The sequence below is a fragment of the Homarus americanus genome, unplaced genomic scaffold (genome assembly GCF_018991925.1).
Source record: "Homarus americanus isolate GMGI-L3 unplaced genomic scaffold, GMGI_Hamer_2.0 scaffold5831, whole genome shotgun sequence".
Classification (NCBI taxonomy): Eukaryota; Metazoa; Arthropoda; class Malacostraca; order Decapoda; family Nephropidae; genus Homarus; species Homarus americanus.
The window spans coordinates 2,324,679-2,339,369 of record NW_024719604.1 but is presented as its reverse complement, the minus strand read 5'-3'; the positions used below and the strand labels follow the sequence as shown (position 1 = coordinate 2,339,369).

General features: G+C 36.4%; 1 protein-coding gene across 4 annotated transcripts; it reads right to left on the bottom strand.

Moving 5' to 3' along the window:
* Window positions 1-14,117, bottom strand: LOC121860142 (phospholipid hydroperoxide glutathione peroxidase-like). Of its 4 annotated transcripts, none has more exons than XM_042357191.1 (6): window positions 13,999-14,117; window positions 8,189-8,253; window positions 4,433-4,509; window positions 2,802-2,946; window positions 884-1,114; window positions 1-484 (listed from the first exon to the last, which is right to left on the bottom strand). In XM_042357191.1, exons 1-6 carry the CDS (start codon window positions 14,012-14,014, stop codon window positions 449-451), a joined length of 570 nt encoding a protein of 189 aa, XP_042213125.1. In that variant the 5' UTR covers window positions 14,015-14,117; the 3' UTR covers window positions 1-448. The 4 variants fall into 4 exon arrangements, with proteins under 4 accessions (XP_042213125.1, XP_042213127.1, XP_042213128.1 ...); XM_042357193.1 differs by having other exon boundaries at window positions 13,945-14,097; XM_042357194.1 differs by lacking the exon at window positions 13,999-14,117 and adding an exon at window positions 11,011-11,108.
* Between the last annotated feature and the right edge of the window lie 574 nt (window positions 14,118-14,691).

Genomic DNA, 14,691 nt, shown 5'->3' with positions numbered 1-14,691 from the left:
TTTGATTTATTTATTGAGCATTTATTATGACAACTGAAGATGCAATACAGGGCTTCAATGAAAAAGCAAACAACAAATACATAATTATATTAATACCCGGTGACAAACGACTAGATATTTTATGGCACAAGTCCCTCACTATTGACATCTGCAACAGGACATAAGTTTCAGTCTCTATTTCTATTTCATTAGTTAAAACATTTGGAAGATGCTCATAAGCTTAATGTATATATTGGAGCAAACAACAGATGCACAACACAACAAGACAAGACAAAGATAATTTAGAGCCAAAACATCCAGTCTACAAGTCTTAAGATATAAGTTTACCTGCAAACCTTCATAGCAACTCTTCTAATCTTCTTTGTTTATCTATCATTTGAAGGCATTGGAAGAATGCTTGAGCACCTCTGCATCAGTTTCCCCACACACCATGACCCACATTGAAGGCTTACAGAAGTTTCTCTAAATCTTTTTCAATTGTTGGCTGTTGAAGAAACAGTATACCATATTAGGATACAATTAATACATTCTTTAATCCACAATTATTAACCTAAAGAAATAATTCAATAAACAGTATTAACATGACTCAAGTTGTTGGAAGATGATAAAAGGTGTCTAAGGGTGAACTTTTCATCTTGTGTTTTCTATCAGAGAAGTTATTAGATGTTACTGGCAGAACATTTACACAACATGTGCTGAGTGTAACATGTTGTATGAATGTATTATGTCTTGATGCACAATGTTGTATTACTGTAGTATGTTGTCCTAATGCAAACATCTCAAGATCATTTACCCAAGAGCAAATACTGTCTGAAAGTACCATAGAATTACTCTGCAAAAATAAAATTAGGAAAACTAATTAAAATAAAATAAATGTACTTACAATTGGGTTAGTTTGTGGAGAATAGCGAGACACTGGTATTCCTTCCTTGTCAATTAAAAATTTGGTGAAGTTCCATTTGATAAAGTTGCCAAGAATTCCTCCTTGCTTAGACTTGAGGAAATTCCACAGAGGATGGGCATCATTCCCATTCACTTTAACTTTGGAGAACATGTCAAACTTTACTCCATAGCTTTCAGCAAACTTCTTAATTTCTTCCTCTGTACCAGGTTCCTACACATGAAAAAGGTTATACAAATTCTAAAATGCATCAATAAAAAATACAATGTAAAGTTCTGACTTTCTTTTCGCTTTAAAAACAGTACTGGTAATTAAAATTGTGAGTATGATCATGAAATCTTGGTTTAATCTAATATAACTTAAAAGAAAGAGTAGACTTCCTCACAAGCAACCCAAGCCTTTAAAAATACACAAAAGGTCCTGCAGGATGACATAAGCAACTCATACATAAGTCTGTCTAAGTACACTCATAAATATTACAGCCTGCTAAGATAAAATAGAGGAGGTGAATAGACTGTTCCAAGTACTGTGCAGCTAGGCACCCCCTAAGGAAATACACACCATATTATTTCCCTAAAGCAGCCTAGGTGTTGCAGAAAGGGACCAAGAGCTCAATAATGCTGAAACCACAAAAATGAGGTTGTCCATAAACCCAACAGCAATAAAACATTGCCGGGGCTTCATAGACAGGAAATTTCACATGTAAAATGTTACCCCCACAAAAAGCTAACAGAACTGTGGGTAAAGAGATGAAACTAAGCAACTTCTGACACAAAGACAAGGAAAGACTGTGGGAGTACCTAAAGGAGAGAAAACCAAATTCTACTGGGCAAAATAGTAGTTATCAGAGTAGCAATGCCTTACTTTGATGGTTATGACTGTAATAAAGAAACAAGAGGAGAAAATATATAAGCCTTATTACAGTAATTCCAATTCAGTTGAAGAATATCAGTTTTAAGACAATGAATTACTATCCAATGTTCATTCTGATTGAATTGCCTTGTTCCTTGAGTCAGCATCTGAGGTGTCCAGCAATATGCATCACTAAATTACAACAAGGAGTTCAGATGTTAGGGGAAGCATACCCCATGAAATTACTTATAAGGAAGGGAACCTGGAAAAACACGGCTTCTTAATACATACCACTGTAGAAAATTGATCAAAATTAAAATGTTCATCTTGAAGCTTCCTTTCTCATATGATTAAGAGAGTAAAAGAAACTATGAGGTCCTAACATACATGTAGAAACCTTCATAAACAAAGACCAAACTCTACTATCCTCATAATTATCCCAGGAATGAACAATTATCCCTGACTGGAAGCAGCCATCCTCACCAGCAGTACAGCTAGGGGAGGAAACCAAGGAACAGAGAAATATGTCTCTTGTCTAACCGTCAGAGGAATGGCTACATAAGTTTACAATGAAAATGGATTCATTTTCAAAAACTCCTTGCCTGAAATTGAGTCTTTCCAGACCCATGCCCTGGGCAGTGAATACAGTACTGTACTAAGTTGCCTACTACCCTTTCACACTACCTGTAAGACTCTTATCTTTAAGACACAAGGACACAGGCTTGCTTAGGAGGCTGGTTGATCTTCCTTAGTACAGTATAAGACCAAGTAACTCCTTTCCTGGTGTTCCACTGGAGACCCAATGAGGAGAGAGAGTAAGATAAAACCTTGATTTCTTCCTTTCACTCATAAAACATCAGATGTTTTATGAACTTTAATTTTTCTCCCAAAACAAACTGTTGTCTAGCTTGGCTTGGATACCTACTTCTGAAAACATGTGTAAAATGATATTATGTTGTACAGGAGTGATGTTGGTACAGTATAGGTGAAAAGATATTTATAACAATTCATGTTCACATTTACATAACATAGTGACAAGGAGTCTCACCTGGCTTCCAAACTGGTTGCAAGGGAAGCCAAGGATACACAGTCCTTTGGCTTCATATTTCTCGTGAAGCTGCACCAGTTCGGTGTAGTTCACGGCAGTTTTACCTCACTTACTCGCCACATTCACCACAATGCAGACGTGGCCCCTAGAAAGAAAAAGATATTAATGAAATGAACTTTGTTTATAAATATAAGGTCTTTCTTTTGTTATAAAAGTGAATATCCATCCATGGTCTTCACTGTCACACACACATTATTAATTTCTTATCCACAAGCTAAACCATATTCTGAAATACACTTTCACAGAGCATTTCCATAAATATTGGCCTCTAAAGTATATTTTCACTCCACATAAAGTTTTAAAGATAACTTCTCCCACACCCCATCATCTGCTGCAACATCAAGTGCTTCCATGTTAGTTAATTTCCCTCTGCTGTATCTGATTTGACTACTGTATTAACAAATGTATTTAAGAAAATACCAAAGTTCAAAATAAAAAATCTATTTCTAGTTTAATATTCAACAAATAAGTCTCTTAAGGGCATAGTGTGACCATCCAGTTCAACACACTAAAAAGTTTGACCTCAAATCGTAAGCTTTTTGTCCTTAGGGTCGCTGTTTAGATCCCAGTACATACCCAGCTGTAAAAGGGTCCGTAACAAGTCAGGGCAGTAAATGTGGTTGAGTGCAGTACCGGCCTTCTTGTGTACCAAAGGCAGGAAGAAAATATTGTTATCTTAATAGGGTTGTTCAGTGATGCATACAGCAATTGAATTTAATGGTCATTTTCAATGCCAGTTCAAGATGACCCTACAGCCTGTATGTAATCATGGCAAGAGAATGCCAGCAAATATCTTCACCTTTCCCCACAGCCATCTGTCTATAACCATAGAACTTAAGGATGACTTGGGATTAGATGAAGGATTTAACAAATATTATGAGTGTTGAAACATGATGACTTCAACACCAAATCTCTGGGATAAAACCCCAGACTCCAGGATACTGATTTGTGACAGGTATCTATACTATACAGTGAAAAAATTTAAATTATATTATCCTTTACCTTCATACTGAGCTCCTAACCCAACCTATACTGCACTGTATACCAATTTACCACTCCTTTCACATCATCATCTTGAAATTACATCATTAATGTGTGAGAAGAAAGTTCCCCTCAGAGAAATACCGGTAACCCTCAGGAAGAAAGACCTAAATAATCATTCTTAGTGTCACACTACAAATAAAGTCACTTCAAACTCTGACAACATGTAAATCCAAAATTTTGACGTATTCAACCAAAAATCCTCCTCTACTGAGAATATTGTACAATACTATACTGATGCACTACCTCTGTGAGCTGCATCACTTCACTCTGTCCTACACACAACACCTGGGATATATATATATCACAAGCAATTTGAGGAGGTAATCCAGAACAAAATGGATGAAACATAACTTCCTAAATTTACAGATACACAATGTATGAAACTAAACAAACTGGTAAATGTAACCGCTGTGTAACCAGTCAAGACAAATGCTAATATTTTTTACCAACAGTATTTACACAAATTTTCACTCCCAAAAGATACTACACTACAGTACAGTACTTTATATATGTTTGATGCAACTTACCTATATTTCTCCATTGCCACGTCATTACCATCAATGTCAGGAGCACTGAAGTCATAAAATGATGAGCCCCCTGATGCCTAGTAGAGGGTAAAATAGAAAAACAAGAATAAAATATGAAATCCCACTTCACGTCCATAAGAGCAAAAAAATTACCTGAGATTTACCAGCACCAAGCAACCTGTGGCAAGGAGCCTACTTAGTTATTAACAGGATGCATCATCCATGTGAATAATGTTTGTTGCTGTCAGCAGCCTCCCTCTCATCCATTCAAATTAGGATGCTAATCCTTGACTACACAGTTGTGCCAAGAACTGCATACAGATAATTTAGGCTGGAGTTTAAACTTTCAACAAAGTTATGTACTGTATCTTAAACTACCATGACTGTACTGTACTGTACTGTTCAGTTTCATACTTCAACTTAGTCACTTTCTATTGATATATAACTATCAAGAAACGAAACACAAGTGTCTTATAATTATGACCTTGTCTGTGTGGGCAGCAAAGTATAAACATTGTCCACTGCCTGCACCACACAACTACAGATAAATTACTTTATCAACAAATTTATCTACCAATTATTGATAGTAGCAATACTGTACCACAATAATAGTGGCAGAAAACTAAATTAAAATGAATACATATAACACCAAAATAAGAATGTAAAACATAAATTAATGTCAGTCATTGTGTGTGTGTGTGTGTGTGTGTGTGTGTGTGTGTGTGTGTGTGTGTGTGTGGCAAGAAGCAACAGGCTAAAAATAGTCAATAGCTGACTAATGATACAAGCAACAGTCAGACACCACAGTCCTGCAGTACATATTGACCAATATGTTTGTATTCATTAGCTTCATCCATCACAATACATACACAGTAGTGTAAGTATCTTATATACTGTAAAGACAATAAAAAATTTCATAAAACTTGATAATCTGAATTTTATAGGTAACCATAAATTGTTCCATGGTGGACTGAGAGTTAAAAAGGTCAACTTGTTCCTGACAGCATGACCTGGGTACCTTCAGTAAGAGCTACACAGCCAACCAACCATCACCTTCAGCATATAAACAGGATGATTGGATGTGAGGGGGTGAACACTGTACTGAAGATCCTACAAACAGCTACAATGAAATATTATTTACCGAATATTAAGCCTGACTTTAACTGATAGAAGAACCTGTGTACTGTACTTGTAGTAGTACTGTAAAAGGTTGTGCTACTTGTGCACAGTCATAACCCTTTAGCTGTACAAAGACCAATATGTTATAGAGGCTGTAACAGGTCAGCAGGTTGCTTAGATTTTGGCATGAATTTTCACAAAAATTGATTCCTCAAATGACTGCATTTAAAGACTGTCCCATAGTAGGTCCTGGTCTCCTAGTGCCTCAGCACACAGTTATCATAGAGGAAGAAAGTCTGTCCCCAAGTGACCAGGAACCACACACTCCATGTGGTACAAGAGCTTTTCATCACAGCTAAACCAAACTAAATAAATTATTTATTTTGTATTTTGTTTCTCATTAGCCTTCTGTACATGCATATCTTTATTTATGTTACATGAAAATATTTTTTTGTTTTTTTTTTAGAACTTTAATTCTTCACGATAATTGCACACGTGGTGCACGACAAACTTACGACAAGTCACAGCCAAAGAAGTGTTTGCCAGCCCCACATAACTAATCATCCACTCTGATTATATACAACAAAACAATTTATTCTTGCACTTGGACCACAGAGGGGCAGGGGCCAACATATATAAGTAATAAAATAACTGGGTTATCTAAACTCTAATATATCCTAAACAGTCAGTGTGTTCTATGAAGTCTTATCTGAGACCTGTCGGTACACATCGTGGCAGAATGTAAAGAAAATCAAAGTTGAAACATCCTTTCATGACAAAGAGTAAAACATAATGAATGAATCTTTGGATATCAAGCCAGTAAGAGAAGCCTCTCTGGTCCTGGGGTAACCATCACATCATGTCAGATAAAAACAATGGCACATTATTAAACTACAATTTAACTGAATAAGGAGTTGCTTGTATCACCAACACTGTCTACATGGATAATGTGTCCAGCTATTAAACATATCAAAGCCCATTAGCAAATGCAGAATTTGTCATTGGGTGTTACTAGAATTATACTGTACAGTATGGCTCTCTCAGGCCAACTCACTTATAATTCATATCATAAACCATATACAAACTGAACAGTACAGTACATTATTATACACAATATTTAAATTATAAGTTAACTTCTGGTGAAGTTTAGTTATAGAGTACAGTGGAGTCGTGATAATTCACAATTTTCTAATTCACAGGTACAGTACGGTACAGTACAGTACGGTACAGTACAGTACAGTACAGTACAGTACAGTACAGTACGGTACGGTACGGTACGGTACAGTACAGTACAATACCTTAATTACTCCTTTTTTTCTTTTTTTATAATTTAACAGCATTTGAACCTCAGGATCAGCACACTTGGTGAACAAGTTCCCATCCGGCCTAGAGAACTGTGTTGCAGGGTTTCCATTTGGAATTTTCCATGACGGTACTGTATTAAATTCAAGGATATTTAGTAATGAAAAACCAGTTTGGTAATAAAATACATGGTTCGGTAACGACGATACTGGATACAGTACAGCATCACGGACAAAATGTTTGATAAATTCTCTGCTGAACTATGATCATACATCAGTGAGGAAAGAGGAGAGAAGGCCAGAGGTGATACCTTGGCTGCCCTGTACAACTATACAATACAGTACTCCCAGCGATTCTGTGTCAACAGATATATTACATGCAAGTCATATCACGTTGCTTTTTTTTTTTACGGGGATCAGCCCACCCGGGCACAGGTCACGTAGGTTAAACCATCATTTATTTTTCCTTTATTGACTTCATTTTATGAACTTGAAACAAAAAATATAAGTACAGTAATGAAACTCTTGGTCTGGTAATGATGAAGATGGATTTGGTACTGGCTGCAAAATCAGAATTGGCGACCATGCCTCAGCCTCTCACTGGTTTAGTGTTCATTACAATAGTTTTGGAACAGTTTATGTGTATTTTTGGCCTCCAGAACCAAATGAATTATTTCCATTTAAATTAATTTAGATAAAATTCACGATGTCTTCTGGTATGTAACCCATAAATTATCGTGACTCCTCTGTGCTAAACAGATCAACTCTTTGGTAGAAATTTGTAATTTTTGACACAAGAACCAGAAACACAACAATTAACCTTATTCAAAATACTGTATAAGTTAATATGAAAAGGAACTTATGTCTTAAAGATCATTTTCTTTTTGTAATAATATTGTATTTACATGTGTACTGTATATACTCCAGTGATTATTTAGTTTGTGGTGAAGTAGAGTACAGTCATGGGCGTCCGCAGGGAGGGGCAAGGGGGGGCATTTGCCCCCTCCTGGAAAATCAAAAATTTGAAAAAATTACACGGAAAATACAAAATGAATAAAATAACAAACATTTCTCAACAGTCCATTCAGTTAGAGCAGGTTACTACTCTTGGAACAGGAATTGGAGCCGTCGGGGATCTCTTCCGAAATTGTCAATGATGTCTTCACACTTCACACGTCGAATTCAGGATAACATTGCCCCCCCCCTGCATTTTTTTCTGCGGACGCCCATGAGTACAGTGCCTCAGATGCCTGTCATTCAGTATTGTTATTCTTGAAGGTTATGCTGCTCAGTCTTTTTAAACGACAATACTAAACAAAAATAAGTGCTGACTCACCATGACTAGAGGTCTTGCGTAAGCTGCCAAAGATGCACCTCCGCTTATTGCCAATAAACTTTGAGCTGTAAAGATAATACAAAGATGTACAGAATTTTCTGCCTCTGTATTCAAGATGAAAGCTTAACAGCCCAAAAAGCATTATATTGTACAATTACCTATAATTCTATTATTTATCAGTAAAAACTTACACTAAAATTGCAGTTAAAAGCTACAACCTTTCTCTTAGAGGCTAGAGCTGCTGTAAGTCATCACATCATGTAACTCTGTAAAACATTGCATCATTCTCCTTATTGAAAACTGTATTCAAGTCTCAAGTCTTTTCTCATTCTTAATACTTTATATCTATATCCTTAATGTTTTCCTCCCAACAGTATAACAAGGCGTTTCATGCACAACTACTACCAACTACACTACAGCACTGATAACTGAGCTACACAAGCGTGGAAAACGGCCGTAAAATGTTGTTGTTTTGATGGTGATGCTGATGATGGAATTACTTCACTACAACACTCCCAACACTCCTTGCACATGCACTGTAGTAATCAAACTTGAAATTTTACAAACACTCGTGATCCCATTAATGTGATCCAGCCTAAACCTAACCTAGCCCCCCCCCCCCCACAGGTTTATTTTGTTTAATATCTGTAGAATATGAAAAATATCCCGTAATGTAATTGATAATTTTTAAGAATTTTACAAGTTATGGGTAATGAACATTAATGAAAGCAGTGTACAATAACATACACCATTCAAGATAACAGATTAAGAGCTACAGTATTCCAGCCTGTATGGAATCTTAGCTTATAATGTAGAAAATATTTTGTTAATTAATATCATACCGTTCAGTATATCATAATAAACAGCTATATATGTTTTTAACCTTCACTGTGGGGACGCTAGTAATTCGTTTGGCAGAGACCCCCGTACACAAGGGGTTAAAACTTTGATGCACCGTTTTCTTGACACAAAAAATCTGAGTAATCGTCGCTGTCATACAGATTGCCTAAAATCATCATCATCAAAGAGAAGTTAATACATTACTTTGTCTAGTGTTTATTGTTACCAACATATACGATACAGTACATCATCCTACCGTACAGTATGTTCAGTTCTACCAGGAGCCATAGCTTCCTTTTCCCACTGATATAAGTTTTCTACTTTTGTGTTTTAAGAGTTTAACACACAAGAATAGTGAGGATCTACTTTATTGTAATTCCATTCAGTATTAAAAGACTCCCAGCAGTCCAGCACAATCTTCACACACACTTCCAGGAAAAGGAATACATGTCTGCATAAAGAGCTGAGATGAGAATGGTGAGGTGGATGTGCAATGTAATACAGTGGAGTCTGCATTTACGTGGCTTTTGTTTACGCGTTTGGTCATTTACGCGGTGCCTTGCCAGAATGAAATGCTTTAATTACGCGGTAAATTTGGTCGTTCAAGCGGGTGAAGTATAATTTGTTTACTGTATTTACTGAAGATATTTGTTTTAGCTCATAAAATTCATACAAATTACCAGGCCAGAATATAATTTACATTGCTGGAATTATGATTATTTTAAATATAAACATCATAAAATTTGCATTAGACATACAAACAAATGTCAATTATATTATCCTAACTTTAGTCTGAGGTATTATTTATTACTAAAAATGTAAGCCTACCGTTTTCACCTAAAAATTTCTCAAAGAGGGAGGAGCCAGCGAGCGTGGGAAGAGAGGGGGGGGGGAGAGTTGAGTTCATTATTTGAATGGACATTAACCAGCGACTGTATTTCTCTTAAATATTAATTGTGTGTGCATACCATCATAAAATTAAGATGTTATTTTTACCGCAACGTAGGTATTGTGTCAGAAAAAGTGGAGTTTGGGAGTCGGCCCAGTCTCTATTTTAATTAATCCCATATGTTATGTTATTTCATTTACTCGTTTCTCGTTTTACGCGGGCCTCCACGGGTTCAATTGACGCGTAAATGCAGACTCCACTGTACTGAAAAAGAGGAAACCTTATTCTGGCATAAGACAAATGTACAACCCATCTGACCCTTGCTTTATGCACACTCACTATATGTGAATTCACAATTACAGTATGTGGGGACCTTACTTCTACCCATAATTCACTGACTGCAAAAAAAAATGCTGTTAGGTATTCTATGCAAGATATAGGAAGGGGAAAACTGGGGATGAGGTGGTATGTGAGATGGCATGTTGCTATTTTTCTTATTTTATAGTTTTATATTACATTTACTTTATTTCTAAGACACATTAAAGTAAAGTACAAGTGAACATCTGACTTATAGCTCGAAAAAGTAGAGTACAGTACAGTAGGTAAAGGTTGAATTCTACCCCTTGAGTTACTTACCGAGTCATTCACAGACCATAAGAATATTGTTGATAACTTACCACTCTGTGTTATGGAAGTTTAATAATTATTATTCCAAAAGACTCTACAGTACTGTATACTGGTAGTACAGTACTAATGCTGCTGTAAGTGACCACTTCTTAAAACAGATATTATGTTGATCTTCAATTAATGAACCACTAATGGACAGTACTGTACTGTACTGTGCAGTGTCTCTAAGAATGTATATGAGTTAAGAGGCAACTGATATAGGATGACCTTGAGGAAGGTGGCAGCTACAGTGTGCATATGGCCCATGGATGATAAGTCAAATGAGCAATTCATAAATGTGTCAAGTGTGATGTGTGGATGTTCTACAAAAACAATACAGTATAGACACACACAAAACAGCAAATAAGTGAAAATATATGTCCATTAACCCAATAAGTACACAGCAATTATAAAAACATGGACACACCTTGACTAGCAGCCAACTGTAACTATGTGTGGCACTGTGATCAGGAGACTGACTATGAGTGATATGGTCACTCTTTTAGAATATGCTGAATCACCAGCTTCATTAATTCACTATCTCTTTACCCAGGGTTACCATCAAGTACCAAGTACTTCATTAAAACCTTTTTTTTCCGTATTACCATTTAGCACAAGAATTATACACGATGTATACTGTAATGGTCTAATATGCCAAATAATACAACTAACTTCCTTAAGTTATTTTATGTATCAATGAATAAGAACTTATACAACATGTTCTTCAAAGATTAGAATGTTGTCTGCTCATTATTAATATTCTAACATCCAGCATCAACAAAGGAATTTGAAATCTCATGACAGTCTCAAACAGCCAGAGATTGTATTTTTATCTTCCAAAATACCACTTTTAGGGTTAACATGTTATGTAACAAGTTTACCCACCTATGATTCACTTCTTCAGTCTCTCCTGCAGATTATGAAGCAATCTGCTTACTCTGAGCTGACAGCATCTTGACTAAGCAAACTTGCTTAAAATATCTTCATTTGATATTGATAAAAGATTATGATTTGCATAAACACTTTTCTATACTGTAGTTACAAATTCCATGGGTGCCAAGGTAAGTTATGCTCAATTTGCACTTTAGTAAATAAGACTGAACTTACAACAAATAACCCTGTGATTAAACTGTGTAAATATAACTACATTAAGTTATATTCTCATGTCCAGTCAGATGAATCACTTCTTCTGAAGACGGAAAACAAAAAATTTTTATACGATAAGTGAAGTTTCTAAACACATATTTCCATGGATTTGTGTCAGTCTCCCAAGTTAAGAAAGTTTCTATCTTTTGTGGAAAAATTTCCTCCAGTTAGCGGTAAAGCCATACAACTGCCGTCGGGTATTACCAGACTTTGTTGTGAAGTAAACCATGGAAAAACACAAAACCTGTACATGACAACAACCATTCTTGAGGTAAGGAGCAGTTTTTCTTAAAAGAGAGAACCTTATGTATTTGATTAGGGTGCACTTGAGTTGTAAATCATTTTCAAAAGTTGTTCAAAATGTACGTGTACCCCGGGTGGGACGAGCAACCGCTTCTACTACACACGGAGGTGTAAAAGTGAACGGATCACCAGCGGTAATGTTGTCAGGAGGAACCTGTTCACCTCACCTCGGTGTGACTGACATCAGGGGAGGATCCAGGAATATCAAAAGAGGGGTTTTGGGGAGGCACTGTAAGCCCCCCCCGGATTTTTTTTAAATCTGACTAATATCATGGGCATTTTGAAGCCATATCAAGCCATGTGCACTTGATATTAGGAGATATTCTGAAGTCAACAGTAAATACTTTTTATTATGCAAAAATGCCTGAGTATAATACTGCATTAAATAGTGGAATTTTCTGATGAAAATGGGGGTCCGGACCCCCAAGACCCCCCCTTGGATCCACTCTTGTGATATACACATTAAACACAGGTGACTGCGAGGGTTTGATTAACAGATCTAATCATCTAAAGATCAAATTGTTCAGAATTGTTCATGTCACTATTGTACATTACTGTACGTACATCAGCGGTGACAATATCAATCAAAAATGGACGTTCAACTGCTCCCCCCTTGTGCCACTTTAGATGATATAAAGATAAATTAACTGAGTTTTGACAATAAAACTAAACACTAGAGTCGCGACCAGGAGACTTATGTACCACTGCGCTTCACTTCCAACTCAACATACTGTACATGTAGTTCATTACTGCTAAAATCAGCTAATGGTTCAGCGATTTTTCCACTGTCGATGGCAAAATGGCAGAAGCATAATGAGAAAACAGTAGATTATTAAGCAAATTTATTTCCAAGCAATTTTATGCACTGTCGTGTAGAACTGTAGTGTTCTACGTTTCTTGAAATTTTATAATAATGGTGGCACCGTTCTTGTGGAGTTTCACCCTAAATATTATAATACAGTATCATTTTACTTTAGGACATAACGCGCCCCAAAGTTATTAACTATTGAAGCATTTAGACCTCCTTATTCGGAACATTTTGAACCCCATTTATACCAGCCGGAAATGGATAATAGCGACACAATTTAATTTAATCGATTTTACGTACTTTTCAGCCTTCGTCTGTGAGGAGATGTTATCGGCACAATACTGACTGACGTCATCCAGTCGTGACCAATGATGTATCGATATCCCGCGATTTTTTTTTCGACCAATCACATTTGAATTTTTTCAAAGGAAGCTGCCTGGGTACGGATTTGAATTTCAAAGAACAATTTGACAATGGTCGTGGTGTTGGTTGGTTGTCAATCGTTCTCCTACGATTATTTTAATATTATTGCCGAGTTTTACAAGAACGATGATCAAGCTATCCAATTGCTACATAATCACGGTGTTCTCCCTGCATCTGTTGAATGCCCGCACTGTAAATTGCCTTGTAAATATAGAAAGGACAAGAACCAGTGATTCTGTAATCGCTGAGGAGGTCGATGACCCTGTACCTCTCCCTGGTCCTTCCACTTCTAAGGTATTGTACTTTTGGACATGGCACGCCCCAAAATTTTAAAGTACTGAAACATTTAGGTTAGGTTAGTTTAAGCTAGGCCCCATTTCCCAGGCTGTCCCCCATGGGAGAAGGGAGGGGGGGGGGTTCAAGAATATAAATTTCCGACAAAAATGAAGGTCAGATTCGCTTAAAACACACAGGAAAACATATTGATCAACCCTTAGGAAGTCATGTCCGAAAGTAAAAATTTACCTATAATACTACACATCAGCTCAGCCTATAAGACACCTTTTACCATGTTAATAAAGCATGTAATATACTAATGACGTCCCTATGTAGAGGGGCCATAATGAATGTTAAATATAATACAGAAATAAGATTAGTAAAAGCATATACAGCACTCCATACCACACTATGTAAATGGGTGTGTTTGTCTCGGTAGGAGTTAGTTGTTGCCGGTACCTGCGATACGGAACATTATCAATAAATAGCTGACTAAGACAAGCTGTGGTGACCTTCAGCTCGGGGCGGTAGCTGCTCTCTGGCTCACCCTCCACAAACACCGTAAAATCAGGATAGATATTATATTTATCCTCGTTAATACAACACTATTAATTATCTATTTAATAAATAACTAAAATATAATATAAATAATGCCACAATTAATGTATCTATATATGTGCTCGGTGTGAAATATATGAAAATATGAAGAAAATTCAGTCTTTAGTTACTCATAAAAACTCCAATGTAAAAGAATATTTCATGGGTATCACTTGTTTTAATATACACATAATCAGTATGTAGTTTAGAATTTTAAAAAACGTTCAACTTTTTCGATCAATATTGGGGAATCCTTCTATATCCTGGAATTTGCTTTAGGGGTGTTGCCAACCTCTTATTAATTCATTCTTGTACAACATTGTGCATTATGGGAGGCACGGATGGCACTGTACTGTACTCATGGTGCTGTACTGTACTCATGGTGCTGTACTGTCCTCATGGTGTTGTACTGTACTCATGGTGTTGTACTGTACTCATGGTGTTGTACTGTACTCATGGTGTTGTACTGTACTCATGGTGTTGTACTGTACTCATGGTGTTGTACTGTACATAGGTAACATTATCGGCTCAGTAGATCCTAGTTAGTATTTTTTT